Raw genomic sequence first — 27,559 nt, forward strand, 5'->3', positions numbered from 1 at the left:
GCACGATTCACTATCGCGGAAGTGAGAGGACGACATCGTGCGGTCAGTGGCTCCGCCACCCGCTGATGAGGTCACAACGCCACTGTCCCCAATCACTGGGTGTTTCTCAATGTCCGCTCTCGTCCGTTCTTGGTTCTAGCGGACTTCTGTGGCGTAATATTTAACGACCCAAGTTCTGTTCCAAAAGCAAGAAGGCAAAGAAGTGAGAGTGGTTATAGATCCCCAAACTGGTCCCCCAAATATTGAGGATGTACACAACACAGTTTCTTTTGGCTTCATTGTATATCCTTGTGTTCCTGGAAGTGCGCTCTCCGAAGGAAACTTGACAAGAACATTCTGCGCAAGAACTCGAGTCCGAACGTGACATTCTTGGTACTGGGAAACACCCACTGCCTCCCTCTCTGACTTACCCACAGGGACAAACCACACCAGAGGGCCATTTTGGAGCCACTTTGATCGAGAGCGTAGCCCTCTAGCCGTGGATCGAATGAAAGGTGTAGATAGAGGACAGCCGAACTAAAAAAAACAGCAGTCTCTTCATACCCATCATGTCCACTGAAGATAAGGAAACCCTCCAAAAAGCACACTGCCACCAGACAGAAAGCAATGGAAATAGCCCACTCAAGCATAGGTAGTCCCAATGTCAATTCTTCTCCTTCTCAATGTCAATTCTTAAGATTAAGACAAACATTTTGGTAGCAATACAAATACACTGTATACCAAAACACTAAAAAGAGCAATATAGGTGAAGTTCTTTTTTTTTTTTTTAAATGTAATTATTTATGTCATTATTTACAGGAATGATCATAGTCCACAATGTTCCTTGGTCTGTTGGCAGCAATAGTTTAAATTGTTTTAAATTCTAGTTGGTCATAATTCCCCAAAAACCAATATCTAGAAAAGCTACATTATAATGCACTCTAAAACAGTGGCCACACACACATACACACACACACACACACACACACACACACACACACACGTTCAATGCCGACATTGCACATATGCGAAACAAGGAAGTGCACGACGTTGTTGTCCCAATGGCTGAATCTACAATCCAGGGATCCGCATTTGTGTGTGGTCAAGACTGTACAGTGGCTATGACTCCAGAGAGAGAGGACCTGCGTGACCCAACGAGCTCACGGGATTGTGATATGCCTTAGATCCATTGTGTACACATATAACAGAGTAACTCAACAAGAGACCACTCAGTGACCCAGGCCAGTCTCTTCACTTCATTTCCCATGATGCACTGTACCCCACTGCAGGCCAACCGATAATTTTGCTGGGACTTCACAAAAGTGCTCATTAAACAAAAGAAAAGGGTATACTGTGCATAAATAAGGAGGAAAGAGAGAGATTCAATAGGGGGAAATTAGTAACTAGTACAGGCCAACCCATTCCCCGACAAAAAACAAGAAGAAAGGAAATAAGTAACGCAGTCACGTTTTCTGGCTATAATGCGGTTCACAATACAGAGATGACAGAAGATACAATTCATTATACTGTCAGTGTCTCATCGATCTGGCCTTGAAAACAGGCTCAAATAGAAAAATAAAAGCCAGCAGCTTCTATTCCAATTTCAAGTGACAAACACACACACACACACACAAAAAAACTAAAAATAATACACACACAAAATAAAAAGTTTCATTTACCAAGTGCTTGGCTTCTCTTACGGAAACATTTCACAGTGCGCAGACTGAAAGCTCCACCCTTTCCCGCTGTAGGGTAGGCTGACATGGCGACGGTCGAAACTAACACCGGCGGAGGAGGACGCTGCGTGGCCACTCCCAGCACCCCCCCCCCCCGGTTCACTTCTCAAAATCGTAAACCCCCCCCCAATAACGGAACCGCCAGTGGGGCCCAGCGACGAGGGAGCTGCTTTTCGGTTCGCTTCTGGCAGTGATTCCCCGGTTGTCCCTGGCACCCACCCAACGGCTGGACAAGGAAGCGTAGCCAATCCAGACCCCACAGGCTCCTGAGGTTTCCGTCTAGATTTCTCCCGTACACAACAGAGGGGGGGGGGAGGCTCATTCTAATTTTGGAGAGGGGAGGAAGTTGGGAAGCAGGCCACTAAATATGAACCTCTTTACCGAATCCACCAATAAAATGGATAGGATACTAAATACTAAGCCCCACCCCCAACCCGCCGCCAGCCAATTGTGATGGAGATCAACAACAACAGCAGTGCTTGATTGATTCTCAAGCGAACGGAATCTTGAACTGCATCAAAGTTCTGAAATCTTCATTTCACACCGAGGAGAACGAGGCTTCCTAAACAGGTGCCACGGGACGAGGTCTAGTGGAAGAGGGGCTGTGGGAGGGGGTAGGAAAAAAGGTACTGAAAGAAGTAAAAAAAAGAAAAGGCCCAGTCCGATATCTACCTCACTCCCCCTTCCTGGCCAAGACCGCCCACTTTCCTCCCCTCAAACCCCAACGGCTCCTCACCCAGGGAAGCCCTGGGGGAGCACGCGTGCGCATACTGCACGTGTCACTTCCTGCGGGAGCGGCTGAGCTTCCCGTCACTGCTCGGAGGGCCAGATGGGGAAGGGGTGCGCCTCCGTGTTGAAGACGTACTTGTCCAGGCTGACCAGCTCGGGGTCGTCGGAGAACAGCAGGTAGAAGTACTTGAGCGTCTCGCCCAGGAAGAAGCTCTCCATCTTGTCCCGCGGGCTGGGGTTGGCGGGGTCGCGCACGTTGCTGATGGAGGTGTACCCGCCCGAGGGCACCTGGGGAACGGGGGCGAGGGGAACCGCAACGATTCAATTAGCGTTTCAATTTTTTACGTTCGGGCATCTGGCAGACACGGAAAGCAGCTTGCATTTTACACGCAATCAATTCAAACAGCTGGACGTCAAATGAATCCGCTCGGCTTTAGCGCCTTGCTGAACAGCAGTGGGAGTTGAACCTGCAACCTCTCAGTTACGAGCCCAGGTCCGTAACCGTCACCTTTATATTTTATCGTGTCGGGTCCAATTTTCATTTACAGAAAATCTGCCCAAGCTCTGAAAGGACTCGGCAGGATGCTTCATCAGCATCCACCAGAGATGCTCACAAGTCTATTTTAAACCTTTTCTTCCTTCCCCAACAGAGCAAAACTCCTTTCATGTGAATGATAAACCAGCAGAGCCAGCGATTAAAAGTTATTTAATAATCCCCTGCCATGTCTAGACTTGTGAATTGGAGTGCAGAATTATCTCGCACTTTTTGCGCACTCCCTGGGTGAAGTCTGCAAGTTTAACGTCTCACAACACAGCTTCTGCTGCAATTACCAAAAAGGCCATAGCAGAGGATCACAGAGATATTAACATCGGGGGAGGGAGAAAGGAATGGTAAGGGACAGAAAGGGTGAATGAGCGAGAGAGTGACATCGAGAGAGATAAAGAGTAAAATAGAGAGAGAGAGACAGACAGGGAGAGATACAGGGAGACAGAGATTCAGAGATAAATGAAGAGGCAGATAGCGAGAACTGCAGACAGAGACAGAGAGGCGTACGCCAGCACGCCATCTCACCCTGGTGTACTTGTTGAAGCTCTGGAAGATCTTCCAGCCCCAGTCCTGGTACTTCTTGTCCTGAGTGAACCTGTACAGGTAGAACAGGCTCTCCACCGTCTCTGGCCTCAGTAGGTTGTGCCTGTCAGCAGGCTGAGAAAAGGGTTAGACCTGGGTCAGACCTGGGTTACATCAAGGCCAACGTCTGCTACAGACTTGAGTCCATACCAATCGCCGTGCGTGAAAGAAATATTGCTTGTTTTGGCATAGCACACTATTCTGATTGGAAGCTGGTTAGAGAAACCTTTTTCTTTCTTACCAATCTGGAATCACAAATCATGTTCGCACCGCAATGCCCACGTCGACCTCTAATGTCGATTTGCGAGAGTGCAGACAAGCACACTCTCTCCTCCCAAGAGTACGACAGCCACTTTTCGCTTCTTATGACATCACAGACCACAAGTCAGGCTCGCACAGACATGAATCAGAGGAAGATGGTCAAAGTGCAGCTTAACAACTAGACTGGCCTGGCCTGGTGGGCCCCTAATGGACCAGCAGTGAGGCGCTTTCATCCCAGTCTGACTGGAACCCTCCCGTCCCTGGGCGAGAGTCATTTGTGCACTGACCCGCACGGGCATCACACGGATTTGATACCAGACCACGGGGCCCATCCACGCACAAGAAACGTGCTTTAACAGGATGAGCGAACCACCTCCACAGAAGCTAAAGTGTGTTCTTGATGCTGAACAACACGTTGACTCCTGTAAGCGTCTGCTAAAGCCTGTAAGTATGTAATGTAAGTGAATGAAACTTTACTGTGAGAATGCTGCCGACACGGTTGCCAGCTACTTTCTAAAAGCCACGTTCTGCTGCCTCGGCTAACCGCGGTTTCATGCGGCGGCCGTGTTTCTGGCGCCCCGCCCACCTTGACCTCCACGTCGCGGCCGTTGCGCGGCTGCGTGTTGAAGTGCACGATCTCGGGGCTCAGGCCCGTCTCCATCTGCGCGTACATCTGGTAGCACGTCTCCATCAGCCGCCGCGCCAGCTCCATGTGGTCCTCCGGCAGGCCGTTATGGGCCCCCAGAGCCAGGGTGCCCGGCAGGAAGCACACCAGGTGGTCCTGGGGGAGGCGGGGGGGGAGGGGGGGGGGCAGAAGAGGTAGAGGGGAGGGAGGAGGGGGGGTGGGGGGGGCAGAAGAGACAGGGGGGGGGAGGGGCAGAAGAGACAGAGGGAAGGAGGGAGGAGGGTGGGGGGGGCAGAAGAGACAGAGGGGAGGGGGTGGGGGGGGGGCAGAAGAGACACGGGGGGGGGGCAGAAGAGATTCACATCATCTCTGTTTTTACTGCTGAACCTAAGAGTTCTATTGTCATGTAAACAAAAACGCACTTCAATTTGAGAGAGACATTGCAGAGGCATACTCTATGTAACGACTGCCCTTCTTCTCTTTAATTGTATTCCTTTCACTCGCTTGGAGAGTCTTATTTTCTAAAATGCTTTGACAATTCTGAATATCTTCAAGTCATGCTAATAAAAGCCTGCCTGAATCCTTCAGAGAGAGCAACAGAGTTAAACATAACAATGTATCAATGAGTGTAAAATACCACGTGCTGAATAATTAATAAGTGAATGCCCAGTCTTATCCATGTCACACTGCTGTTGCCATGCACATGCCCATCGTTCCTTCAGCAAGCGATGCCTTGGGACGCCGATAAACTGTTATGAATTTGCAAATGTGTGCTGCAGGAGAGCGATAAGGAGGCGGATTATATCCATTTCACCTCTCCTTCCTCTCGAGCACAGCAAATGACTGCTGTCGCCCCTCTCGAACATATTTTTAAAAAATCCAATTTAAATATGAAAGAGAAGAGAGAGGGATGTATATCTATTCTTATTACAATCACAATGAACTCCTACAGAGACCCGCCCTGTAATATCCTGCTTGTTTTATTTGTCGCCCGGTTCGAACACAGTGGGAAGCCACTTTGGAACTGAACTGCACACTGAGAGAAAGGGAGCGAGAGGGACAGGGGGAGATGAGAAGAGACCACTGCGATGGGGTGGGACTTTTGGGACGACAGAATTTGGCTCCCCCAGCTTCGCGTTTGCGTCTTCGGGGTCAAACGATCGACGAGCGCTGAAACGCAACGATCTGTGTAAGGGGAACGCTTCTGACGAGCCGCACAAACTATCCAGCATTCCTTCTGTCCGCAAGACAAACAAACCCACAACTGAGTTAGGGCGGGTCTTACACAAACAAGCGCAAATCCGCAATAGCTGCGACCGCACACGTGCGTGCATCCATCATGTGTGCATGCATCCACGCACACGCACTCACACCCTCACACAAACACGTGGTCTCTTCTTTGGCTCATGACCAACCACAAAATCTTGTGAAAATCTGTGAATCCATTCGGGTGTTATGCGTCTTTTTGTGATATGCCACACCCATCGCCACACCCCCCTCTTGGTCAATAGGCCTGAAAGTTACTCAGCTCTACCTTCGGTCATGACCAACGTCCATGCCAAATTTCAGCCTCCTGGGGTGAAAACTGTGGCCGCTACGGGGTGGGACACTTTTGTGGAACAACCGACCGACAGACTGACAGACAGCGCTATAGAGCTGCGGTCGCAGCTAATAAACCGCAAACCATGTGTGAGAAGACCATCCCAAAAGGCTGCACTCCACAGTGTGCGGCTACTGCGCCGCCGTGACGATAAGCTAATCACGCCACCTGACGCCTTCAAACTATCCAACATTCCTTCAAACTGTCCAACATTCCTAAACCCACAACTGAGTTAGGGCGGGTCTTATACAAACAAACCGCAAACCATGTGTGAGAAGACCATCCCAAAAGGCTGCGCTCCACAGTGTGCGGCTACCGCGCCGCCGTGACGCTACGCTAATCACACCATAAGTGCAATCTCCAGAGAGCGAACTACGGCAAATAAAGCACCTGAACTGACGGCCTGGACAGAGTGGCTGAGCGGCTGACAGCCCAGCGCTAATGGGACAGGCTCACAGGCTGTGTCCCAAAAGTCCTCCCTCGTCCGCTCGTCTCCTTCTCTATTAGTAGCGAATTCCGAGCCTGACACTAGACCAGAGGTCCTCAAGCTGGATCCGGTGGGATTACTCCAGTGTTTGAGGGGGCTTTTTTTTTTTTGTTGTCACAGCCAATCTCTCGAGCTATTAAGGTCGTTGAACACAAGTGCTTGAAATCCTTTCCTTCTGAGAAATCCCGTTAGCATAATGCAGGTTTGGTACGCTATCATTTTACTTTGTCTTTGAATTATTCGTTATCCGCCAAATGGCTAGTTTTAGTGGCCGTGTCCACACTTCCACCATTTAGGAGCCCATTGATGTACCTCAGTCTTCCATTTCATCAGTTTCCTTTGCTTAAGAACACAACTTTCGGAATCATTGGCGAGCATTCACAGGTAATTTTGGATTCACACTTCAGTTGATGCAAGCTAACGTTTTTAACTGAATTGGGTGAAATCAACTTAATTTCAAAAATGGCACTTTTGGATTTAGCAACTGATTAGCCCCAGAAACTTGCTAACACCGCTTATTACAGTCCAATTTCTGTATCCTAAACGCGAAAATGAAAAGGCAACTTTGTAAGACACATGAAAATGCGTGCCTAGGTCTGTTGCTTCTTACAAGCCTTTTTCCACCTGGGGGTGTGGGTCGGTCAAACTGCATAGAGGCTTCTGTATAAGGAGAAACTGCATTTCTCTATTGATCAGACAACACAGTGAACAGAAACTGTACGGGATTTCTATCATGAAAATGCAACAAAATTATACATTTTATACAAATTTCTCAACCAAAAAAAATGATTGTTTCACAAACCAAACAGCTACATAAAATAAGCTATGATTGCACTAGTTAGGACATCAAAATATGACAGAATAGGACTGCGTTTTATTCAGCTGTCGAAACAGCCGGGTTTAAACACGGGAAGCGAACCTTTGCCCTCAGCACGCACAACAGAAGCTGACATCGGTCACCTCCAGTGCTCCAGAGCCCCGCCCCCCTCCCACCCTCTCCGGGTTCCTGCATGCACTCCACGGGCACGCCTGACTGCTGTCATGGCAACGGCAATACTCCGCGGAAAAGCACGCTGGCGAGCCCCTCTTCACTCACGAGAGATTACAGAGGCGCGGCGTTGGGTTTTCAATATTAAGATTTTTAATTTACTCTGAGGCCTGACAGCGTTGTTTCCCCCTAAATTAAACTGCATCCCGCAGACTGCCTGGGTAAGCTCCCGGTGATTAAGTTTCGCGAGAGAAATAAATGAGCAAACACACAAAATAAATAAATGAATGAGAAGCTACAGTACATCGCAAGCACGCATACACAGACACACACACACACACAGACACACACACACACACAGACACACACACACACACACACACACACACACACACACACACACACACACACACACACACACACACACACACACACACACACACACACACACACACACACACAACGCACACACAGACGCACACACAAGCGCAGACACACAAGCGCACCACACACACACACACACACACACACACACACACACACACACACACACACACACACACACACACACACACAGACACGCACACACGCACACACAGACACGCACACACACACACAAAGCGCACACACACAAGCACACACACACACATACACAGACACACACAAGCGCACACACACAGACGCACACAAGCGCACACACACATGCACACACACAAGCGCACACACACACATGCACACACACACACACACACACACACACAAGCGCACACACACAAGCGCACACACACGCACGCACACACACACACACGCATACACAGAGACACACACACACACGCACGCACGCACACAGACAGACACACACACACGCACACACAAGCACACACACACACACACACACACACACACACTAATGAACAGTGCACAATCTCCTGCGTTGTGGGAAATGAAGTGAAAAATCGTCGCCCGCACGAGCGGCGTGGGCTAAATGGGCTCGTTTTGGGCGGGCTCTTAATCGCCCTCCTGCTACGCGTGGCCCTCTCAATCAGCCCCACGGCTGGGACGGGCCGCCCCGCCGCCTCTCACTCCTGAGAGCCCAAATGAGCTTTCCAGATTATCAGATGAACAGCACCGCCAGGCTTCACGCAAGTGAGGGACAAGGGGGGGGGGGGGGGGTGCAGTCACTGTTCAGATCAGTGATGGTACTCATCATCCCAGCCTTGCTTTATGAGATATTCTGCGAGTCTCTCTGGATAAGAGCATCTGCTAAATGAATTGATGAAATGCATCAGCGCGATAATGACATTAAAAAATTGCTGTAAAAATTGTTAGGTATTAAATGAGGCAGGGTTACAGGCATGGAGGTGTAGCTCCAGAAATACAGGTGTGGATGTATAGCTGTAGTTACAGGTGTGTAGGTATAGATGTGCAGTTACAGGCGCGGGAGTATAGCTGTACAGTTACAGGTGTGTAGGTGTAGCTGTAGAGTTACAGGTGTGTAGGTGTAGCTGTACAGTTACAGGTGTGTAGGTGTAGCTGTAGAGTTACAGGTGTGTAGGTGTAGCTGTACAGTTACAGGTGTGTAGGTGTAGCTGTAGAGTTACAGGTGTGGAGCTGTAGAGTTACAGTTGTGTAGGTGTAGCTGTACAGTTACAGGTGTGTAGGTGTAGTTGTAGAGTTACAGGTGTGTAGGTGTAGCTGTAGAGTTACAGGTGTGGAGGTGTAGAGTTACAGGTATGTAGGTGTAGCTGTAGAGTTACAGGTGTGTAGGTGTAGCTGTAGAGTTACAGGTGTGTAGGTGTAGCTGTAGAGTTACAGGTGTGGTGGTGTAGCTGTAGAGTTACAGGTGTGTAGGTGTAGCTGTAGAGTTACAGGTGTGTAGGTGTAGCTGTAGAGTTACAGGTGTGGTGGTGTAGCTGTAGAGTTACAGGTGTGTAGGTGTAGCTGTAGAGTTACAGGTGTGGTGGTGTAGCTGTAGAGTTACAGGTGTGTAGGTGTAGCTGTAGAGTTACAGGTGTGTAGGTGTAGCTGTAGAGTTACAGGTGTGGTGGTGTAGCTGTAGAGTTACAGGTGTGTAGGTGTAGCTGTAGAGTTACAGGTGTGCAGGTGTAGCTGTAGAGTTACAGGTGTGCAGGTGTAGCTGTAGAGTTACAGGTGTGGAGCTGTAGAGTTACAGGTGTGTAGGTGTAGCTGTAGAGTTACAGGTGTGTAGGTGTAGAGTTACAGGTGTGTAGGTGTAGCTGTAGAGTTACAGGTGTGTGGCTGTAGAGTTACAGGTGTGTAGGTGTAGCTGTAGAGTTACAGGTGTGTAGGTGTAGCTGTAGAGTTACAGGTGTGGAGGTGTAGAGTTACAGGTGTGTAGGTGTAGCTGTAGAGTTACAGGTGTGTAGGTGTAGCTGTAGAGTTACAGGTGTGGTGGTGTAGCTGTAGAGGTACAGGTGTGTAGGTGTAGCTGTAGAGTTACAGGTGTGTAGGTGTAGCTGTAGAGTTACAGGTGTGGTGGTGTAGCTGTAGAGTTACAGGTGTGTAGGTGTAGCTGTAGAGTTACAGGTGTGTAGGTGTAGCTGTAGAGTTACAGGTGTGTAGGTGTAGCTGTAGAGTTACAGGTGTGGTGGTGTAGCTGTAGAGTTACAGGTGTGTAGGTGTAGCTGTAGAGTTACAGGTGTGGTGGTGTAGCTGTAGAGTTACAGGTGTGTAGGTGTAGCTGTAGAGTTACAGGTGTGTAGGTGTAGCTGTAGAGTTACAGGTGTGGTGGTGTAGCTGTAGAGTTACAGGTGTGTAGGTGTAGCTGTAGAGTTACAGGTGTGCAGGTGTAGCTGTAGAGTTACAGGTGTGTAGGTGTAGCTGTAGAGTTACAGGTGTGGTGGTGTAGCTGTAGAGTTACAGGTGCATAGGTGTAGCTGTAGAGTTACAGGTGTGGTGGTGTAGCTGTAGAGTTACAGGTGTGTAGGTGTAGCTGTAGAGTTACAGGTGTGTAGGTGTAGCTGTAGAGTTACAGGTGTGCAGGTGTAGCTGTAGAGTTACAGGTGTGTAGGTGTAGCTGGAGAGTTACAGGTGTGTGGCTGTAGAGTTACAGGTGTGTAGGTGTAGCTGTAGAGTTACAGGTGTGTAGCTGTAGAGTTACAGGTGTGTGGCTGTAGAGTTACAGGTGTGTAGGTGTAGCTGTAGAGTTACAGGTGTGGAGGTGTAGCTGTAGAGTTACAGGTGTAGCTGCAGAGTTACAGGTGTGTAGGTGTAGCTGTACAGTTACAGGTGTGTAGGTGTAGCTGTAGAGTTACAGGTGTGGTGGTGTAGCTGTAGAGTTACAGGTGTGTAGCTGTAGAGTTACAGGTGTGTAGGTGTAGCTGTAGAGTTACAGGTGTGGAGGTGTAGCTGTAGAGTTACAGGTGTGTAGGTGTAGCTGTAGAGTTACAGGTGTGTAGGTATAGCTGTAGAGTTACAGGTGAGTAGGTTTAGCTGTAGAGTTACAGGTGTGTAGGTGTAGCTGTAGAGTTACAGGTGTGTAGGTGTAGCTGTAGAGTTACAGGTGTGTAGGTGTAGCTGTAGAGTTACAGGTGTGGTGGTGTAGCTGTAGAGTTACAGGTGCATAGGTGTAGCTGTAGAGTTACAGGTGTGTAGGTGTAGCTGTAGAGTTACAGGTGTGTAGGTGTAGCTGTAGAGTTACAGGTGTGTAGGTGTAGCTGTACAGTTACAGGTGTGGTGGTTTTGGGGGGTTTCCTCACCATTTTAGGGCTGAATCGGCCGTGGGACAGCTCCCCCACAAAGGTGAGCTTCAGAGGAGACGTCTGCCTCAGCAGGTTCTTCTTCACCCCTTCTATGGCCTGGATATAGTCCTCCAGCAACCTGCACACCACACATACACACACACATACGCAGAAGCACAGACATATAGGCACAGATAATACAGGCACAGACATACAGACACAGACATACAGGCACACATACAGACACAGACATACAGGCACAAACACAGGCACAAAGACATACAGAAAGAGACAAACACAAAAAAGATTTACAAACTGACAGTTTACAATGAACAGAAACTTGCTTCTGGGGGTAATATGACCATAAAAACAGTGACAGACTCAACACCACCCCTCCACTGAGCCAAGCCAAATATGACAAAAACAAGAGAGCTGCAGCTCTGCAAAACAGGCAGGTTTGCGGAGGGAAGCGTATGAAAAGCACAGGCATTCTGACACCTGAAGGGAGCAAACAAAAGAGCTCCAAGTCAAAAAATTTATGCCCCAAAAATTGAGGTAAAATTTGTAAATGCCGTGCCTTGCAGCACTCCCCAAAAAAATCTCCACTAGTACGAGGCCGCTAGGTGACATGGACAAAAAATCATATCATCATGCTTTTCATATTATTGACAGTATTTAATATTCCAGTACAAATAATGGGAGAAATACACTGAAATATACTGTAACTCCATACATACAGCAAAATAAAGATTCATCAAAATTCAGTAATGATAAATTTCACTATTTTTTATTAGGGACATGAGCATTGGATGGTATGAATATATGGAACAGCATTCAAAAATTGGCTAGCCAACAGAAGAAACCCTTCTGTGCAAAACTGCACAGCAGTGGGTGAACTGATAGCGGTGTACTGAAAAGCAAGCCATGCCCCCCCTCCCCCCCCGGCCCTGCTCAGTGCGGTTCTGACGGACAGCCTTCCCTCCCAAAGGCCGCCTCCCTTTGACGTGACACACAGCGTGCGTCAGAGGACCAGTAACTCATCCCGACGGCAGATGCGACTGTGTTCGGGTTTAATTTGGGGTGCCACATGGGGCGCGGGGGAGGCGAGTCACCGGCGCCCAGCGGGGCGGGGGTGATTCACGGTTCCTGACGGGGGGGGTTCGGAAACGAGGGGGCCGCACGTTCCGGGGCAGCGAGATATGACGGCAAGCCGGCTGCTCTCTGTGCACCGGGCGGACCGGAGGTCTAATTCGGGATGCCAGAGGTGCACTGGGCCAACCGGACCCCATCGCCCTTTTCGGATAGAACACCGACCCTTAATGGCTCAATCATACTGTTAAAACCAAGGAAGGATCATCGCCGCCGTTACCGTGACGACCTGCGCCCCCCACACCCTTTCCCCCCCCCCCCCTCTCGTGCCTGTCTCTGCTGCGGGTCCGTTGCCGTGGCGAGGCTCGGGAGCGCACAGAATTCAGATGAGGCGGATTAATCTAAAAACAGCACAGGCCCCGCGGACGCGTCGCTCGGAAGGACAGCGCCGCCGCCGCCGCGCACGCAGAGCTGCTCTGGGAACACAGCCAGCGCAGTGGCCGCTACAAAGCCGCTCAAACAGGAAGCGGGAAACGGACAAAAAAAAAACCCCCAGAAAGCTGCTGGAATGTAAAAAAGAGAAAAACGGCAGGAGGCAACTTTAGAAGAAAGCAGTTCAAAACCATTGCAAAACCAAACGTGGACAAAGTAGAGAAATAATGTTCAAACAAACGGGGCCAAAACGACGGAGGAGCGGATGTTGAAAGGTGAAGCGGAACAAAGCGGAATGAGGGGCGGGCGGAAGTGCGAACCCACTCGGTCTCCTTCTTGCCTCCCTGCAGCCACTGCTTCAGCAGGTACTCGTAGTAGCTGTCGGCGCGGGCGCCCAGGGTGAAGACCCCGCGGTGGGTGAACTGCCCGCTGTTGGTGTTGATGAACATGGGCACCAGCCCGTCGTGCTTCCCCTCCAGCTTGTGCACCATCCTCATCACCTCGTCCACCGCCTCCTGCAGGGGGAGGGGCCCCAGTCAGCCAAAACCAGGGGCCAATGGGAGGGTGGAGGAGACACACGCTGCTACTGCTAGTGCTGCTACAACAGCTACCATTACTACTACAGCTACTACTGCTACTGCTGCTACAACAGCTACCATTACTACTACAGCTACTACTGCTACTGCTGCTACAACAGCTACCATTACTACTACAGCTACTACTGCTACAACAGCTACCATATAGCTACTGACAGCTTACTACTGCTATCTGCTACAACAGTACCACCATTACTACACAGTACACTGCTACTGCTGCTACACAGTCATCTACTACAGCTACTACTGCTACTTACAAGCTACATTACTACTGCACAACGCTACCATTACTACTACAGCTACTACTGCTATCATTACTACTACAGCTACGGCTACAAGTGCTGCTACTACTGCTACCATTACTACTACAGCTACTACTGCTACTGCTACAACAGCTACCATTACTCCTACAGCTACTACTGCTACTGCTACAACTGCTGCTACTACTACTGTCACTACTGCTACTGCTGCTACTACTGCTACTATTACTACTACAGCTACTACTGCTACTGCTACTGCTGCTACTGTCACTACTGCTACTGCTGCTACTATTACTACTACAGCTACTACTGCTATTGCTACTGCAACTACTGCTACTATTACTACTACAGCTGCTATTACTACTACTGCTAGTACTACTCTACTACATACTGCTAGCTACTGCTACTACGTGCTATACTACTACTACTACTCTATTATGCTGTATTACTTATATACTTATATAATAATAATAATAATAATAATAAACATTATGTAGCACTGTTCAAGCAGTGTGCACAACACTCTTCACATCGATGATGCAAAACAGAGAAAATAAAATGGTAATAGTGGAGAGTGCAGGTGTAGACCCCGGTCTGTCCAGCCCAACCCTGTGTTAGAGAGGGGGTGCTGGGCAAGGCAGCTGAGCTCCTGGCTTGCTGTGTTTGGTGAGAAATGCGGTAGAGAATGGGAGCGTACGGGTTTTTGGGGGGACCCTGAGTGAGAACACTCCTGGGTTATTCATGCAGGTGGTGACAGAAGGGGGGGGGGGGGGGGCTCACCCTGTATCGGGGGTCCTTGGTGAGGCGGCTCAGCTCTCGAAACTCCAACTGGATGCTGGTTACCTCGGCGACGGTGCTGTCGGTGGTCCAGCGGGGAGGGTGGGCGGTGCCCTTCCCCAGGTTCACGTCCGAGTACGGCACTTTGGAGGGGGTGCTGAACGCAGGCATTAACCGGGACCCCAAATCTTTCTGAAAGAAAAAAAAAAAACAATCAATCATGTACACATCTCTCTCCAAACTGGAAACTGTGAATGCTCTGATAAAACCTGCCGCCTCTGCACTTAAAAAAGAAAGCACCGTTCAAAACAGCCTCCATTTCCCGGCCCTCCTACTTGTTCACTTACAGGAACAGCCTAACGCAGCTGAAAGCTTCATTTAGAAATCATTTCCAGTTACTCTTACTGGTCACCGGCACATTTGGACAGCTGGAGAGAGAGGTGGGGAAGGGGGGGGGCGGGGGGGGCGGTGAGATTGGCTCTGCGACTCACAGCTTTGTCGAAGAACAGGGAGTCGCCAGTCAGGTGGTAGGTGCTGAGCAGACCCCCCATGATGCGGATGGTGCTCTCGAACAGGTTGACGTCCACGTTTTTGGAGAAGGAGAGCTCCGTCTCCACCCACTTCCTGGCCTCCTGGAACTCTGCCCAAGAGCATATGAGAGAGAGAGAGAGAGAGTGAGTGAGAGAGAGCCACACACATTCATTTCCTGAACTGATTGAACTACAATCTAACTGACCCCAATCCTCCTACCTCCTACACCATCTGAGATACAGATACAGAAAAAATGCACCCGTGTTTGACTAAAGGAACCGGGTACACATGACCCAGCCACCCCAATCCTGCCCTTCATTTTCAACACCATCCAATTTGCTCTTTGACAAACAAAACGTGTGCCCATCTCCTGGGCTACTGAAGGCTTCTGCTGGAATCGCATGTTTGTCCAGGCCGGGCCACCGTACCTTCTTTCAGGCCCAGGATCCACATGGTGTCCAGGGCGTCGATGAGGGTGAGCCCCAGACCGAACCACTCCCCGAAGGACTTGGAGATGGGCTTGAGCTCGTCATGGCCCCAGGCAAACTCCTTATAGCCCTTCCAGGCATGTCTGAAGGCCTCCAGCACCGCCTGCATCCGCTCTGCTACACGCATACACCCACATGCGCGCACGCACGCATACATAGACACGCACGCATACACCCACACGCACGCACGCATACACACACACGCCACGCATACACCCACATGCGCACAGCGCATACACACACACACACGCATACACCCACACACACGCTACACCACACCACACACAGCGCACGCACACACACCACACACACACTACACCACACACACACACACCGCACACAACACGCACGCACCACGCATACATACACACCACACCATACATCACGCACGCATCATCACCCACACGCACGCACACACACACGAACACACGTACGCAGCACACACACACACACACGCACGCACACACGCACGCATACACACACACGCATGCACGCATACACACACACACATGCATACACACGCACGCACAGCACACGTACACACACACACACGCGCACAGAGCACACTCACGTACACATGCACACACAAACACACACAGAGCACACACACACGTGCATACACATATACCAAGAGAAACACAGGTTACAATTACAAAATAAACTATACTTTAACTATAATGTGTCATGGTAACACTTGCATTCCAATATCTACCAACGAAATGCTCCTACTGCAAGTTGCTTTGGTTTAAAAGCACCTGCAAAATAGCTAATTGGACATATTGAACACTAACAGCAAGCAGCATTTCAAACAGATTTTTTTTTTTTTTTTTTACACTCCATTATTTCTCGCCTACAAAGTTATAGCACACAGCATGCGGTTCACTTGGCCTAATTACCAATGACATCCACTGACCTGCAGGCTACAGCGGGTGTGTCTGTGTGTATCCCACAGAATTTGAGCCCTATGGGTGTGTCTGTGTGTATCCCATTGGACCTGAGCTCCGTGGGCGTGTCTGTGAGTGTCCCATTGGACCTGAGCCCTGTGGGCGTGTCTGTGAGTGTCCCATTGGACCTGAGCTCCGTGGGCGTGTCTGTGAGTGTCCCATTGGACCTGAGCTCCGTGGGCGTGTCTGTGAGTGTCCCATTGGACCTGAGCCCTGTGGGCGTGTCTGTGAGTGTCCCATTGGGCCTGAGCCCTGTGGGTGTGTGTAAAGACTAAATGCAGTTCCTGACCTGGCCCCACGGGGGCACTCTCTCCTGGTTCGGCGGGTCCGGAAGGCACCGGGTCCTTCTCTTTGGCAGAGGGCTGCGGCTCCGTGGCGTGATCAGCCTCGATCATGGCCCCCCTCCAGCTGCAGAGCGACACGCACATACACACACACACATGCACAGGCACGCACGCGCACACACACACACGCACGCACGCACGCACGCCCACACGCACACACATACACACACGCACACATACACGCGCACGCAGGAGCACGTACACATGCGTACACACACATGCACACACACATACATGCACACGCATGCACACACGCATGCACACATGCACAGGCACACACACACACGCACACGCAGGAGCACGTACACATGCGTACACACACACGCACACATCACAAACAAGAACAGTGAGACGCTGAGGGTCTTCAGGATCTTCAACATAAAAAAATTTCTAAATCACAGCAGCATCAATTTGGTGGAAACACAAAGAGTCTTGTCTACAGCACAGGACACGGCCACAAACAGGGTCTTCTCAAACAAGAATCTGTCCCCCAGGAAGAACCCAGGGTTCCTCAAATTTATGCATTTAGTTTGCGTGCAGGAAAGAGTTTCACTGACCGAATTCACCCCCCTCACTTCCTTCATCATCCTGTTTTGTGGAGCAGGCATCATGGGCCATTACGCTTGCTAATTAGCGTCTAAACAAGAGAGGACTCCCAGTGTTTACACACACACACACATACACGCACACACACACACACGCACACACGCACACATACACGCTCGCACACACACACACACACACACACACACACACACACACACACACACACACACACACACACACACACACACACACACACAGACACAGACACACAGACACAACACACACTCTCATCGCGCTACAGCAGGCACGGACCGTGCTCCTGACACCTGTCTGGTAATGAATGGCCCTGGTGTCCCAGTGTTGGCTGTCTGAGCCAATCAGAGGCGAGCGTGCTAGGCTGAATGACCTCAGCGGCCAATCGGGTTGGTTTTTGGAAGCCTGTCGGGGCAAGCCGGGGCTCACCTGATCAGTGGCTTCTCTCCCTCTTCCTCCTCCTCTCCTCGCACTTTTTCATCTCTGTTCTTTGCCACAGGCCCCTGCTTCTCCTTCTCCTTCTCCTTCGCCTGCCAGTCCGATTCATTCCCTCGTTTCCAGCGGCCCTGCAGGTTGGGGGGGCCACGCCTGTTTGGCAACAGCTTCTTCTGAGAGAGAGGGGGTGAGAGAGAAGAGAGTGGGATCTGACTTCCCTTTATTGACCATAGGACCCAAACAAATCAAGATTAATTTTGGGCAAGACCAAACAACAAAGCCTAAAAACAAAATGCAAAAGAATAACAGCACAGTAAGTACGCCTCAAAACATGAATTCAAATGCCTCACCGTTATCAGGTTCACAAGAGAGAGAATGACAGAAAGACCAAGAGGGAGAAAAGGAAATGGAAAGAGAGGGGCAGAGAGCAAGAAAGGATGTAGGGAAGAAGGAAAGGGAAAAGGAGAAAGAGTAAGATAGAAAGAAAGAGTAAGAGAGAAAAAAGAGCATCAGACAAAGACAGTGACACAAAGAGGGGGAAAGAATGAGAGAAAAGAGAGTGAGAGAAAAAAGGAAAAAGACAGAGAGAGAGAGGATTTAACAAGAAAGCACCAGCAGGGGAGCTCTCCTGTGGAACAGTCAGCCGTGCTTTAATTGTATTGGGACGTTTCTCCGCATTCAGGATTATGAGCATGTATAACTCATCAATCGATTCCCATCAGGCCCCGCTCGCTTGCCTGTTTGCTGTGTGGGTTTGGGGGCACGCGGGGGGGGGAACTATCCCCGTCTCCAGTGATCGTCAGCTTCAAATATAACGAGCGAGCGCAAACTTCCCATTCCAATGTCGGTGTGAAGGCCGAAACCTCCTTCGCCCTTCTACTGATGGGTACTAATAGAGACTTTAACTACAAAAAATTGCTTTTTTTTCCCTGACAAATTGTCTGACAAATCAACATTAGCAGAAAGTTAAAGGCCAGTACTGATAAAAAGTTTCATTTCTTAATGCCGCAGAGCTCATACTCTAGAGTAGCAAGTAGCCCACGAACAGTTTACACTCAGCTCTAATGAGAAGAGCGCGCCCAGTATAAACATAGGATAAAAATAAGGGGGAAAGTAAAGGGAACTTGCTGCAGCCGAGCCTCTGGGCTTGTGAGCTGCGTTCACACCACCAGAACAATGGACCTGCTTTCCATCAATTAGCATGCTCAGCAGGAGTCCGTTTTCGGGGTGCGACGGCACCAAGCGACCCGTTCGTACGGCCGGGTACCTGCTGACGGGGGACAGAAATAAGCGGCTTTTGTAAGTGGCTCAGGGGTTCCCGAAAAGCTGAGCCCCACTCAAGATTGGAACCAACAGTTTGGGTCATTAGCACAGCGCCCAAACTGCTTCGCTAAACTGAGATCGGATATTTGCGTTTGGCAGTAGATGATAGCTCTGTACAGGCAAGTTTCCACTGGGAATGACAATCTGAGATGCTGGCGGTAAAAATCACTCAAAATCTAATGAATGAAACTGCCTACACTACAGCAGTAACAATCCGGCTCATCTAGGACGATAACATTAGCGGCCTTTCAGAATTTATAACACATCTCAAAAAGATAAAAACGTGTCCGGTCAATCAGGGCTCTGCATTGTCCGTGCCCAAAGGAAGCACTATTTTGATGGTCAGATTTGAGGAGCGATAAAACTGTTCTCGGGTGTGTATGCCAACACACAATTTACAGTTCATCGCTATAAAAACGCATTACCCCCCACCCCCACTGCAGGCCCAGAGTTTATTAGCCCCGCATTCAATCTCTGTTGGAAAGGGGTAAGCTTGTAGCATGGCCTGCCAGAGGCATACTGGTCTCTCGTGGGCGTTTGTGAAGCTCAGTTCTGCTGTTTCTTTAATCAGTTTTCCAAGAGCGTAATGTGACAGCCTATATGAGAAATGGGTGGAGTAATGCCCCTCAGTGGTTGAACAAACTTTACACGTTGACAAAAGAGAGTAAAACCATTGGCCACCATCCAAAACTGACTGCAGACTCATCTCTCGAGTCTGCCTCTTGGCTCCCCTCCCATCACTCGCTATCTTCATTAAAGTCAGTGATCATTATGGTATTGACAGGAACATCTATGCCATAATTGTGTCCTAGATCTAGGTTGGCATAGCCTTCTAGTGATGCTTGCACTGGCTTGTCTGGGAGCGCAGTTAACCCGGTTGATAAAGGCGTACTTCAGTTCTCTTGCACTTTCGGGTTTCCCTGGAAAAGCACATCCTCCAAATGAACGTAACTCAATGCGACGTGGCGTAATGAACAATGAATGAGATGCCGTGTCGTGAATGTAGCAAGACGGCGGTGCTGACCGCGGCGTGGGGTTTGGGAAGAACCAGCCCGTCCTCCTCTTCCTTCGGCTCTGGAACGACTTTCGGCACGACCCCCGGGACGACCCCCGGCAGGACAGGCTTCAGGTCTGCCTCGTTCTCTTTGTCCCAGTCGTCCCTCACTGACCTGTCAGAGAGGCCTGGACACACCGAGCAGCACCGTATAACTGTCACTGCGCTGCACATCTCAATTTTGATACTCTACTGTCATGCATTATTTTTGACTTCTTGCTTACATTACATTACATTACATTATAGGTTCTTAGACAACGCTTTAAGAGATTATACTGCAGTCATTAACAAACACTGGACAAAGTATTTAACACCTGACAGCAGACTCTATCAAATTCTTAGGCTATAAGTATGAATTGTCACCCTTTTTTTAGACAAACTTTTGGAAGGTTTATGAGTGGATGTTGGGGCATTGCTGAGGGATTTCTTCAGTTCACGTTTGAAGACGGCCAGGGTCTCTGCTGTTCTGACTTGCACAGGAAGGTCATTCCACCACCGTGGGGCTAGAACAGACAGGAGGCGTGACCGGGTGCTGGTGCGAGCCGGGGCAGGGACCAGGCGACATGTGGCAGCAGAACGGAGAGGTCTAGCTGGGGTGTAGGGTCTGATGAGTTGCTTACCGACTTAAAAGTTTTGTATCTTTGCTTTTTCTCTGCTCTATTCACATTACAAAGCAGTTTAAACACACAGCTTTAAATGAGTATTATTAGTGCAGTATTGATGAACATACACTACATGGCCAAAAGTATGTGGACACCTGACAGCCAACCTCTCATCCAGAATTACGGGCACTAATATGGAGTTGGTCTGCCCTTTGCCGCTATAACAACCTCCACTCTTCTGGGAAGGCTTTATACTGGATGTTGGGGCATTGCTGCAGGGATTTGCTTCCATTCAGCCAGAAGAGCATTAGTGAGGTCAGACACTGACTGGGAGATCAGACCTGGCCTGCAGTTAGTTGTCCAACTGACTCCAAAGGTGTTGGATTGGGTTGAGGTCAGGGCTCTGTGCAGGCCAGTCAAGTTCTTCCATACCATTCTCAACAAAACCATTTCTATACGGACATCGCTGTGTGCCCAGGGGCATTGTCATGCAGAAACAAGAAACAGCCATCCCCAAACAGTTGGGGAAGCACAGGATCATCTAGAATGTGATTATACGCTGTAGCATTAAGATTTGCCTTCACTGACCTAGCCCAAACCATGAAAAACAGCCCCCGACCAGGGGGTGTCCAGATACTTTTGGTCACAAAGTGTAAGAAATCTGCATGGTCCCTAGCGGCAGTCCCAGGTATAGCAGTCTGTGCGGTCCAACGCAGCGACGTTGGGTATGGAAATTAAGGCGATTTTAATCGTACCTCTCCAGTGGTCCGTCAGATTGGGGTAGGCGACGATCCCACAAACCACCAGCAGCGCCAGCAGGAAGAGAATCAGACTGCGCTGGAGCCTCGACAGCTGCTTCCACTTCTGCAGCCGGACATTAAAAACAGGAAATAAAAGAGCACAGTGAGCACAGGACAAGCGCACGCTCACAATAAAAAGGTTGTCAGAAGCACGAGCCAAAAGGAGAAGTGACATCAATGACTCCCGTGGAGTCACTACCAAGAATGGCCATCCTTCCGCCATCTTGGACCACTCTCCAAAGCTAGGGAGCGCCCGGGCTTAGACCAGACGCAGAAACGCCGTCACCGCTGCCGCCCGCACAACGAAACACCTCTGACGTTTCATCTATTAGAGGGGGGGGACATCTTCCGCCAGGGTCACAAATTAGTGTGAGAGAAGTGAAGTGTACTACAGAGAAAATGATCCCGCGTGACAGACCAGCTGCAGGGCTGAAAATAGCCAGCTGTGCGCTTCCGAGAACGAAAAGGGCTCTTTGCTTTCGTTTGCTTCTTTCGTTTCATCGCCTTCTGGTTTCACCATGTCTCTCACGAATTTTAACACGTCTTTTATTTTAAAATAAAATGACATTACATTGGAAGGCCTGTGTAGGAAATGTGCTATGTAAATAAATATTTCTTGTTGGATTGACAGAGGAGGGAAACCATTCTCCTCTCCTTTTAGGTCTGTGAACTCCCAGGAGAGGCTGGAATGGAGGGGCCAGGTGTGGGAGGGGCCAAGAGGGGCGAGGGGAGGAGCCAGAAGGGGCGAGGGGAGGGGGCAGAAGGGGCAAGGGGAGGGGCCAGGAGGGGCGAGGGGAGGGGCCAGGTGCAGGGCATCGGCAGACTGACCCTCCAGCAGGACTGCCTGCGCCAGTGCTTGCTGTTGTTGTAGCTGCCGCCGTCCCGCTCACTGAGGGTTAAAGATACAAAATCCTTCCGTGGCGGTGGGTACATCTCTCCGGCCAGGCAGTGAGGTCATAGACGCAGCCCTGCTACGGGGAAGAGAGAAGTTACTTTCTCATAAGGGTGTTATAATTTTTTTCATTAAAGAAATGGAAAAAAAATAATAATAATAACAATGTGTTTTGTGTTAACTTAGGTTCCCTTTGTCTGATACTACTTTTTGCCTAAAGATCTGAAACCATTCAGTGAGCAAACATGCCAATAATAGAAAAACTCAGGATGGGGCCAAATATGTTTTTATGGCAGTTTCCACAGCATGGGGACAGCTTACAGGTCATACTGTAGGTAGATGAAATGTTGAAAAACATTAAAAAAAATCTAATCTGGCAGCGGGATGCACGCAAATGCAATTCACAGAGAGCCGTCTACCCCCCCCCCCACAAGAACGAGCCCGCTCTTCTAATCCGCTACCTTGAAAAGGACCTTGAGCCCTCGCTAGCATAACATTACAGCCTACAGCAGAGAAGGGCAAACCCGGTCCTGGGGGTTTCAGCATCGCTGGCATCACCAAGGACACAGCCAATGATGCGCAAGATAAGTCCCACATTATTCTAGGGGGCCATGCATCAGAATTCTAATCAACACCGTGGCAGTGTGAACAGGATAATTAAACAGAGCCCAATGGTTTTATTAAACACAGAACTCTCTTTGAAGTGATTTTTAAACAAGACCAGGTAAAAACCTAGTATATGGCTGGACCTAACACAGGTGATCCGGCCGACCAATGGTGAAACTTCATCACTCATTCAGTCACTCACTCAGTCACAGACATTCGCGTTTGTAGGGCTGGCCCTGCTGTTGCGGTCCAGCCAAAAATAAATCTTGCAAATTGTCATTCTCAGTCGTCATGCATTTTTTTCACGGACTAATGACAGCTTGTGTTTCGACCAGTTGCACAATGGTTTGCGCAAAGAGGTAGCCAATGATTCCAGCTGGCACTCTTTGCAGGGGCGATATGAATTAAAAGGACTGGCAGCATACAATCTCTGTCTGACAGCGCTCATCTGGCATATTATTGGCAGGTACAGATGCAGGTAATTTATTATGCTTAGTTGCTTACCATCCAACACTTCTGAAAAATCACGGTAAACACTATAAACTGTAAAATTCACGGAACTGCCTTAAGAAAAATATAGAAATCATGGAATCCACCTGAGACTTCAGTGACAAACACCCAACCACAGAAATTATTACTCTTCTGGGATGAATAAGAGATGACCCAGAACCTCTCATGCAACGTTCCCATTCCATCCCGGCAATTGTCGCACCAATTGCCCCACTGGGGACAAATAAATAAATAAAGTTCTACTTGAACATCACAGTCTCGTATCGAGATTAAATCAATCACCAACCGCCGCCACAGCTGGAATATCGCAGTACACATTTTGTCCTGCCGGGTCTGTAGTGCTAGATATGCCCTTACATGGCACCAGAAGATACGTCAATGTCTCTACACCCAATGAAGATACAACGTTCAGTGTTAAATCAATTTGCAAAGTTTATATGGCCAGAGTGGACTGCTGAAACAGCACTATACATTTCACTGTGTATTCAATGCACTAAACAGGAGTTTTTGTTTTTTCAACTGTGCCTTTTAAGCTCTGCTTCGCACTCAAAATAGGAATAGTAGGCAGCCGCAATACCATTCGTAATTAGCAGTAGCCTTTGTAAATCATACATTAATTGCAGGCAGACTGAACACGCCAACACACACACACCATCATCAGCTTGCAATTTGCACTGCAAGTTTCATGTATGCAAATCAGGCCCATAGTCTCTGCACACACCTACAATGCAAAAAAAGTACTCGAGCACGCAGTCAAATTGCCTTGGGCACTCAAGCACTGAAAATCATCCAGAAGGCCACCCCTGCACTCAGTGTACAAAAGACACCACCTTGTATCCATACAAAATGCTACTGGATATTGTACATGAGCCATTTCCTTTTTCCAATCTGAAACTGTGATTGGCCACATTAAAAAATGCAAGGCCTCTGCACACTTTCAGATTCAATTTAAATATCTCATTGAACTTGCCAAGTATTTGTAACTAAAACTGTGCTTCACACTTTAGTTTTGTGTATTGAGATACAGTAACTGTTCTGCTACTGGTGTCTTTGTCAAGGTTGTGCATAAATACCAAACAGCAGAGGTCTCAAGCAGCCATTGTTTCTGGGATCCAATTTTCACAAAGTCAGACCGGACAAGGTCCCTCATCATTAGGCCTACAATATTCTATGCTACAGTTAAGTGCTGGAGTGAATATTAATGTAGTAAGGAAGGGGGGATACACAGGAGTTCCACTCGGGGGTGTAAAATAAATAAAAAAGAAAAGGCTGAAAACAGTTGTTGCATTGGTGTCAGGCACCGGATTTAATCCGCTTACTCACAGAGAGTGACAAAGCTAGGAAGAACCGGGGTATTCCTCAATGAGAGGCCCAGGCTTTAAGATATCAGTGGTCTCCAACCCTACAGGGTCTGCTGGTTTTTGTTTTCACTTTAAAATCAGCACCCAATTGAGACCCAAGACACCAGGTGAGTTGAGTTAACTGTGTAGTCAACTGCTCTAATTGATTCATGAAGTGCACAAGTCACTATGAAAACCAGCAGACCCGGTAGCTCTCCAGGACCAGGGTTGGAGACCACTGAGCTATATGATAATGTCACAGAGTTGGGTAGATGGACTGCACTCCGGTTCCAGATGCAGTTAAGGGTCTTCCAAAAAAAAAAAAGGCATAACGGAGCAGAGGCTGAAAATGTTGAGGAGGTTTTCAGAAATGTTCTGTCCAAGAAAACCTCTATTTCTTGTCTGTACTACATGCTGGAATACAAGTAATGTATAAGGGACGGCTTTAGTCAAAATAGGATAGCCCTGGCCTACAAAGCTGCAATAATTCATATTCAATGACTAACGCTATGATAAATTATTGTCACTTATTTGCAATACAGTAGAACAAGAGCCATCTGCTTTCTCTGATATTAGCCAATCAAAATATTGAAAGCACAGCTAATGTTATTCCTAGTCTAAAACTTAGCAATGGAAACTCAAATAGACTACAATCCATTTTACAAACGAACAATCAAACAATAATTTGAATATCAGTGTGTTTCAAATTATAACTTGGGTTTCCACATCACGTCATGTACTTCTGTACTACTGGCTATTATTAATAGCAACCTTCTTAACCTTTGAAGGATAGGTAAAACTAAAATACAAAACTAGAAGTGTACACTTAACGTTATAGAGTTGGTTAGTTGGTTAGTGAAACTTCACCAGACATTTAGCGGTTACGGACGAACAGTTTAATTAACAAGCTGCAGACATCAACTCACCTGTTCCGTTCGCTTCGTTCAAACAGGAATTAAACCAACTCAACGACTGACGTGTCATTTGAGTAAGCCGGGAAAATACAATGCACTGCCCGTGCTACCTAGCCAACCAATAGCACTTACTTGTCCTAGCCAAGGTACGTTAGTAGTTATGACATTTCTTGGTCAACGCTGGAATTAACCCGCTATATAGTTCACCGTTAAGCCAGTTGTCAAAGGTTGTCAAAACTGAGACACAATGCAAAAGATAGCAAAGACTTTCAAAAACTTTTCTAACAGGACAGGTAGGTAGGTATAACCAGCAAATGTTAGCTCGCCAAGAAACAGTACCCTACCTTAACGACGCCGATTCCAAAGAAGCACCTCGGCACTCGCTGCGAAAGCAGCCGCCCTCGCTGCGAAAGGAGCTCGATACACTAAACGGGCAACGTGTTGTTCGAATTAATAAATCGGCTACTCAAATAAAATCTTATAGAATTGTTCAGGACTTGGAATACAGCATACCAGCAGCTAGTTAGCCACCCCAAAGCCAATGCTGCTGACTGCGCGAGAGAAGTGGAAGGGACAGGCAGCGTACGTTTACCATTGAGCTGGTTGACTATAACAAGCTAGCACTGCAGCTGCACGTTTTGTTTTTGTAAAAGTACCTATCTAACAGATTGTTGGACAGCTAGCTAACTAGGCCTCGCATGATGCTTCGCTCATTACTGGAGCTTGTAGACGAGGTTAGCTAGCTAATGTTTACGTGACAGTTGGTTTGGCCACATGACTTCACATGGAGTAATATTCGCGTCATCATTCCGGATTAACCCTTCGTTTCCCACGTTTAAGACTGGCGTTTAGGAGGTGGTATTACAACAGATTCACAACTGTAATCTTCTGCAAAAGGGATTGTTCACGGGGTGTTCATAGTTTATTGTATTATATCTGTCTGACACAGTAGCCCTTTTAATCCTGGAGTTTATGTTTTCATAATTGCCGGTTTTGGTTGATAAACGTTATGATGGTGCAAAATGCCCAGAACTATGGTTATTCTGCTTAGGCCAGTGTTTCTCAACCCTGGTCCTGGGGACCCACTGCCCTGCATGTTTTAGATGTCTCCCTGCTCCAACACACCTGATTCAAATGAATGGGTCGTTATCAGGCTTCTGCAGAGCTTGATGACGACCCATTCATTTGAATCAGGTGTGTGTGAGCAGGGAAACATCTAAAACATGCAGGGCAGTGGGTCCCCAGGACCAGGGTCGAGATACACTGGCTTAGGCTACTGTTTTCCATGTAAGGATAGTGAGACTTGCCTTTTCTGGACCTGAATTACAACAAGCGACACTAATTTAATATTGCCTGCTTTACTTCAGCTTGAGTTTAATTTGTTTATCTAGGTAGCCTATATCTTTTAATTTTACCAGTTGATGATGCAATCTGTTTGCGTGTTGCAGAAGTGTCAGTATTTGGTACTGTAGTTTGCTGGAAATTAATCTCCTGTGTTGCAAGATACCAGAGAAGATACTTGTGGAAAGTATATCATGTCAGGATGACAAAATGATACATTTCCACATCTTTTTTCTTCAGAGAGTTTTGGATCACAATCCCAGAGGACACTGCTGATTTAATGTTTAACACTTTCATTAACTTTCCCCAGAGGAAAGCTAGCTGGATTTTTGATTGTTGACTATGTAAGGGTCACCCTACACAGGCTAAGTGTTGACTTTTTTCATTCTGATAATTTATTCTCATTCGCATTATTTTAACCACAGTGGCTCAATTACAGCAGTTCTGGGAACAGCTAACTTTAAATC

General features: G+C 48.4%; 1 protein-coding gene across 6 annotated transcripts; it reads right to left on the reverse strand.

Moving 5' to 3' along the window:
* Positions 1-751: 751 nt before the first annotated feature.
* On the reverse strand, positions 752-26,543 carry man1b1a (mannosidase, alpha, class 1B, member 1a). Of its 6 annotated transcripts, none has more exons than XM_064309016.1 (14): positions 26,096-26,543; positions 22,318-22,457; positions 21,445-21,553; positions 20,058-20,215; positions 17,705-17,880; positions 16,642-16,760; positions 15,349-15,525; positions 14,881-15,029; positions 14,393-14,581; positions 13,081-13,271; positions 11,254-11,374; positions 4,421-4,615; positions 3,517-3,648; positions 752-2,732 (listed from the first exon to the last, which is right to left on the reverse strand). In XM_064309016.1, the coding sequence occupies exons 2-14, from the start codon at positions 22,420-22,422 to the stop codon at positions 2,526-2,528; spliced, it is 2,028 nt and encodes a 675-aa protein (XP_064165086.1). In that variant the 5' UTR covers positions 22,423-22,457; positions 26,096-26,543; the 3' UTR covers positions 752-2,525. The 6 variants fall into 6 exon arrangements, with proteins under 6 accessions (XP_064165086.1, XP_064165081.1, XP_064165082.1 ...); XM_064309011.1 differs by having other exon boundaries at positions 17,705-17,883; positions 26,096-26,542; XM_064309012.1 differs by having other exon boundaries at positions 17,705-17,883; positions 22,318-22,460; positions 26,096-26,542.
* Between the last annotated feature and the right edge of the window lie 1,016 nt (positions 26,544-27,559).

The sequence above is a fragment of the Anguilla rostrata genome, chromosome 14 (genome assembly GCF_018555375.3).
Source record: "Anguilla rostrata isolate EN2019 chromosome 14, ASM1855537v3, whole genome shotgun sequence".
In the NCBI taxonomy this organism is placed as follows: domain Eukaryota; kingdom Metazoa; phylum Chordata; class Actinopteri; order Anguilliformes; family Anguillidae; genus Anguilla; species Anguilla rostrata.